Source organism: Miniopterus schreibersii (assembly GCF_964146895.1).
Source record: "Miniopterus schreibersii genome assembly, chromosome: 2".
Taxonomy (NCBI): domain Eukaryota; kingdom Metazoa; phylum Chordata; class Mammalia; order Chiroptera; family Miniopteridae; genus Miniopterus; species Miniopterus schreibersii.
Genome location: NC_138102.1, coordinates 13,814,322 through 13,820,557, shown reverse-complemented (window position 1 = coordinate 13,820,557; position 6,236 = coordinate 13,814,322). Strand labels below are relative to the sequence as shown.

The 6,236-nt window shown below is 52.2% G+C and overlaps 1 protein-coding gene across 1 annotated transcript in view; it reads left to right on the top strand.

The window, feature by feature from the left end:
* Positions 1–1,809: 1,809 nt before the first annotated feature.
* LOC308553620 (low-density lipoprotein receptor-related protein 2-like) overlaps positions 1,810–6,236 on the top strand; it is a gene marked incomplete at both ends in the record, with an annotated part of 37,484 nt that continues 33,057 nt past the window's right edge. Inside the window, 4 exons of the mRNA XM_081129649.1 lie at positions 1,810–1,885; positions 3,715–3,828; positions 5,349–5,468; positions 5,875–6,114. Of these exons, the coding sequence (XP_080985775.1) occupies positions 1,810–1,885; positions 3,715–3,828; positions 5,349–5,468; positions 5,875–6,114 (550 nt within the window). The remainder of the gene's footprint in view (positions 1,886–3,714; positions 3,829–5,348; positions 5,469–5,874; positions 6,115–6,236) is intronic.

Below are 6,236 nucleotides of genomic sequence, written 5' to 3'. Positions count from 1 at the left end.
GGTACATCCCCTTGACTGGAATCGAACCTGAGACCCTTCAGTCTGGGGGCGGATGCTCTAACCACTGAGCCAAACCGGCTAGGGCTGATGCTGATTGTTAAAAAAAAAAAAAAAAAAATTAAAGTTGACATACAATATTATGTTAGTTTCAGGTGTACAACATAGTGCTTAGATATTACATAACAAATGAAGTGATCACCCTGACAAATCTAGTACCCACCTGACACCATACATAGGGATGTTGACTGTTTATAACAATGTAAAGCTGTCATCTATATGTCTGTATACTCTCATTTAGCTGAGATTTGAACCCAGGGCTGTCACACCCCAGTCCCAGGCACTTACCACTAGCCCCAGTGCCCCCCTGTGAGGAAAACTCATCTAGTTGTTAGATCCTGAATCGCTCTGTGTCACTGAACCCCATTAAACCACCTGAAGTGCTATGGTTCCAGTGCAGCATCCCTTCGGCAGAAATCGGCCTGATATCTTGGATATTTTTGTGAAGAGCGGAAGGGTCTTTTGTCTTACACAGTCAGAGCACACAAGGCATTTCAGGAAAACTTGGGAGCAGATGGCATTCTGCTGCTTCAGAGGGCGGTTTGATGGGACGAGCGGGGCACACGAGGAGGAGGCGTGATGTGCAAGGAAGCTGCTGGAGGGTGTGTTGCAAATAAAACTAAGAAGGCACTTTGCAATTCACTCCTGTTTCTATTTTTTCCTGGTGCTTCATTGCTGCCTTTCATTCCCAAACACTATAAATGTTCCTCGCCAGTCTCGCATTCTAAATCCTAACTCCATCCTGTTCTCTCCAAGAACCTGACACCTGCTTCTCCTGGGGTACAGGGCAAGGAGGCATGTCACCCCTTAGCTAAGCGGGGGTGGGAGGGCGGTCTGTGCCTGTGCGATGTGTGTGTCACACACTCTTGTTTTTATCCGTCATCTCATCCCTAAATGGTAGCGTTTGGATAAAATGACCTCTAAATTCTTCCAGACCTCTAAGCCCACACAACTCTGCTGGGATCGTGTTTGACTCTGGTTTGGACCCATCGGATTCCACGCACGTCCGTGTCCAGTTGTCGATGAAAGCATCCCACTCCTGACGCTGATCGGGACTGAGGGGAGTGGTGTTTCTCAGGGCTTTTGTGATGTGACCCTTTGTACTTACAGTTTGCTGATCACCAAGCAAAGAGGGCTGACGTCCCAGAGCTGTCCCTGGGCCCGGCGCAGGAGGGCTGGGAGGACAGGCGGTGAGGGGTCCCCAGAGACCTGCCCTCGCAGCGGTGCGCTCAGCCTGGAAGCTACTGAACCCTTGGTTTTCTAAGTGAGGCCTGGGGACCAGCAGCAAAGGCATCACCTATGAATTTATTAGCATCTCAGACCCCCCCCCCCCCCCCATCGGCAGGACTGAAGCCTGCGTGTTAAGAAGATTTCTAGGCGATTACCGGGCAAATAAAAGTTTGAGGAGCCCTAGTGAAGCGGCGCTGCCCGGCCCTGAATTCGCCGCGTCTGCCCGCGGCCCAGGCGCTCGGCGCCCCCGCCCCGCCCCGCGCCCAGGAGCCCCGAGGGACCGACGGCAGCCGCGCGGTCCCGCAGCCCCCGCCCCTCCCCAGGCGGCGCCCCCGGGAGCGGCGGCGCCCGTTCCTCCCAGACCCGCCCCCCCCCCCAGCGGCCCCGGAGCGGCGGGGGCGGGGAGCGAGCCCGCCCCGGGCGCCCCCGCGCTGCGCTCCCGGGGCTTCGTCGGACGCGCGGCTCCCGCCCGGAGGCACCGGCGCGCAGCGCGGGGTCCCGCGCCCTGTCCCCTCCCGGGCCATGGGGCGCCGGGCGCTCCTCCTGCTCCTGCCGCGGGTGCTGGCGGCGCTGGGCGGCCTCGAGGGCTCCGCGGCCGGTGAGTGGGGCCCGCGGGCGGGGCGCCCCGGGAGGGACCGCACCCCGCGCTGCAGGGGGCAGGGGGCGCCGACCGCGGGGCGCTGCGGGGGCGGAGGAGAGCTTGGGGGACCCTCGCTGAGTGTGCGCCCCCCCCCCCCCGCCTGCTGTGACCTTCTGAGGGCGGCGGGTGAGCCGCGGGGCCCGCCCGGCGGGGGGGCGGGGGTCGGTCTCGCGGGCGATCGGTGCCCTCCCCTGTCCTCAGGCTGCGGGAGAGGGAGCTCGTGCCGCAGCGGAGGGGGCGCACCCCCTCCTAGGCTCCCCCTGTCCCCAACGTCCAGGCCAGCGGGACCGCGTTCAGCCGGGTTCTGGGGGGTCCATCGCTGGGAGTTTCCCAGGCAGCAGACGAGCCACTCGGAGGCCGGGACCCTGCTCGGAGCCGCGCCCCAGAAAACCCGGCGGGGCGGGGAGGGAAGCGCAGTCAGAAAGCGTCCTGCGGCTCTGGAGGCCGCTCGGGTTTGGGCAGGACCCCGCGCAGAGCAGAGCCGCGTCCGTCCCCGCGGGACTGGACGCCCGCAGCTCCCAGGGGCCGGCGGCTGGGGACTTAGCCAAGGGCAGGAGGCCCAGCGGCTCCCAAACCACCCGACCTGCAGACCTGCCCGGTCCTCCTGATCGGGCCCTGGGTGGACCGCAGGCTGTATGATGGGGACCCCTCCTTGGTCCACGTGCCGCTAAGCAGTTTGGAGGAGGTGCCACTTAGCACCTGAGTTGTTTTCCAGGAGGGATGCTAACTAACCATCAGGATCTGGGCCTCACCAGGTGGAGCAGCTCAGAGGTGTGTTTTCCAGGAGGGATGCTAACTAACCATCAGGATCTGGGCCTCACCTGGTGGAGCAGCTCAGCGGTTTGTTTTCCAGGAGGGATGCTAACTAACCATCAGGATCTGGGCCTCACCTGGTGGAGTAGCTCAGAGGTGTGTTTTCCAGGAGCGATGCTAACTAACCATCAGGATCTGGGCCTCACCAGGTGGAGCAGCTCAGCGGCGGCAGGATGCTCTTGCTCTGTGGGGTCTGTTGGTGCCACTCCTGAAATAGGGTTTAAGTTACTGGTGTGTTTTACTAAGTGGTGCTTTCCAGTGCCTTCTGGTAGGAAGACACCTTTATAATGTCTGATTGGGACAGGCCCTGACCACTGTGCTCTGTATATTGACAGACTCTGAGAAAGCTACCATAAATTTAATACGTAAATAACTATGTTTATACGTAAGTTTCTTGTTTACTCACAGGCTTATTTTGGACTATTAATCATTCAAGGTTGGTAAACGTAAGTTCATGACTGAAATTGATAATGTAAGTCAGTCGTGTGCAAATCACTGAAAACTTACAGTTTTGTAACCAGGCTGTTAGACACATTCTTATAAAGATGGTATGTAGGACCCAAAACTCTAACCTCATTTTAAGATGTATCTGCACACGTCTGAAAGTACGCTAGAGTCAAGCACTTTAAATTTAGATCAATAAACTTGCAACTATTCAGACCCGGAGTCTTTAAGACTGAACCAGAGCTGGAAGAAGTAGTGTGTGTAAGTCCGCCCCCTAATAGGAAAGCAGGCAGGCAGATGGCAGCACTCAGCAGCGACACCAAACAGCAGAAAGCACGGTTCCCAGGGATCAACACTGCTGAACTCTGAGGGTTTTTAGGGTACCGAACCCCCTATTGTTCTCCTGGGTATTAGTTGAAGGAAGATCTTCCAAAACAACCTTTGGCTGCAGCTTATCATGGAAAGGAGCTCTCTCGTGCCCAAGGAAGCCAGGAACTCTCACGGTTTTGCTTCTTGGTCACCCAATGCAGATGAAGCGCAGTGTAACATGACCAGGCAAGCTGCGTGTGGTGACAGGTGCATTCCTGTGGCCTGGCTCTGCAATGGAGAGCAGGAGTGCCCTGATGGGACCGATGAGCAGTGTGGTGAGCATTCTTCTCTGCTGGATCATGTACCCATCCATGTCTGGCCCTTACTGCTATGCACTTGGCCAGCAGCGACAGTGTCAGTTCTCATGGTTTCACCCTCTTAGGGGGCATTCAGAAATGTCCTGCGTTGTTGCAGGCTTTCAGTGGGTAAGGTTAGGGATGCCTTTAAATGTTGGCACCACTGTTATCCAAACAAATAGAAGGCTGGCTGGGATAGAAAATCCAGCAAAAACCTGGCTCCTGAAATTCAGGCTTAAACATCTGTGGCAGTTACTCAAACTGCAATAATACAGACATTCCTTTATAGGAAACCCTTGCTGATCCCATTGCACACAATTACTTTTATATATAATAAACTAGTTCAACTTTTATATGCTTAGAGATTTTATACAACTAAAAAACAACTTTGCAAAATGAATACAAAGAGAGCTACGGCATCATGGAAGCCAAGTTAGCCACTTGGTAAATGTCTTGCTGAAATAAGGCTCAAGTGCTTCTGAGCTAAAAGTTCTCAAGGCCCCAGAAGGGATGCATGCGCACCTGTGTGCAAGGAAAGCCTCCTAACAGATGCCTCATAACCTACGCAGTGGATATGGAGAGAACTCCTCGTTAAAGGAGGCAACCTGCCCCCGAAGTACTTGGTGAGGCTTAAAGTCCTTTGCTCTACGTGCGTGCACATTCCTGGGGGTCACTTACCATAATTTAATATGGAACCTTTGATATTAAAGTGAGTAGTATTACAGGTTAGAATAAAAGTTCATACTTACAGAAATGCCTTGTGCTATGCCCCCCACACTTCACCCCAGTTCCCCAAGTTTATGTGTATCATATATTTATATTTATATTTGTATTTGTGTTTATATTTATATTTTTCCTTTTACATTTCTGTTTCTATTTCTATATTTCTATTTCTATTTCTATTATTTCTATTTATACCAGCTTCTGCCAATAGGCATACTTAGGTGGAAATATTTAAAGGTCTAATTAAACCAAAAACTAACATTTCACAGGTTTTCGATCTTAATATAGTCTCAAACGTCAAAGGAGTTCAAAGAAGTCAACCTGTAAAAGGGGGCCAACTAGCCACATGTGGTGATTTACATTTATTTAAATAGATAAAATAAAATAAATTCAGTTCTTTTGTCATCCTGACCACATTTCAAGTGCTCAACAGCCACATGTGACTAGCGGCCATCATTCTGGACAGCAGAGATGTAAAAGGCTTCTGTTGTCACAGAAAGTCTTCCTGGGTGATAGTGTTCTGGAAGAATGGGGGGGGGGTAAGCTTTATTAACCTGCTAGGTGACAGTCCCTTGGTAAGGTAAGGGTACAGTTGTATCATCAGGGGTAACATGAAAAGAACAGGCAAGTTTGGGGTTGACTCCAGCGGTAAATCAGGAATTAATTATTCCATAGCTAATTAAAGAGGTTAAGATGAAGCCCCACCTTAAAAGCTGCTAGAGCCTGACAAATACCTCTTCCTTCCTGCCTCTCCTTGAACACTTCTGCTGGCCCAGAGGAAACGTGTCGTGGACACCCACGAGCCTGGCAGTGTGATGACGGGAAGTGCATTTCTCTTAGCTGGCTCTGCGACGGTGTCGGCGACTGCTTAGATGGCTCCGATGAGGTTAACTGTGGTATGGACACCTTCCTTTTTCATGAGTCATAGTCTCTGTTTACTCACATCATTGAGAATTATCAACAGTATTAGGCGAAGCAAGCGAGGCACTCAATAGCCTTACACCCTGTGTGCCAAACACAGCTGTTAAATTGTCTCTGGTGTTACAGGTGACATTTTTACCCACTTTTCCATTCTTCAAAATTACCTAAAATAAAAAAGAATATTAGCTTTATTGACTTTTTTTCTAAGTTCTTCGGGGTGAAACTTCAGCATACGAAGTTGTGGCCATATCTCCAGTGACTACCACCCATTTCAATTCTTGGTTTTCTGTAGGCAGAGTCCATGAGCAAACCATAAATCCCTCAATAAACAAGGCTGTGGTGTCCAGCATTCTATCTCCCTGACCAGCTCTTGTCTTTTAGAAATACTGACAGCGTGTCCAGACCAAAAAGTCCAGTGTTCAGGTGACTCTGGGTGCCGCGATGCTTGGGAACTCTGCGACAGCCATGAGGACTGTGCAGATGGCTCTGACAAAGCACACTGCCCCCGGGACCATTGCCTGGCTGGGCAGTGGCAATGCCGGAACAAGGTGTGTGTCATGGAGAGCTGGAAGTGTAACGGCGTCAATGACTGTGGTGACTCCTCCGACGAGGGTGTCTGTGGTGAGTCTTGCCCTCCGCCTTTCATTTAAAGGGAAGGTTGCTGGGGTGGGGGGGGGGGGCTGCTTTCTGCAATTCAATCTTTGTCATTAAATCTGAAGTCCCAATTTCCTGGAAACAGCTTA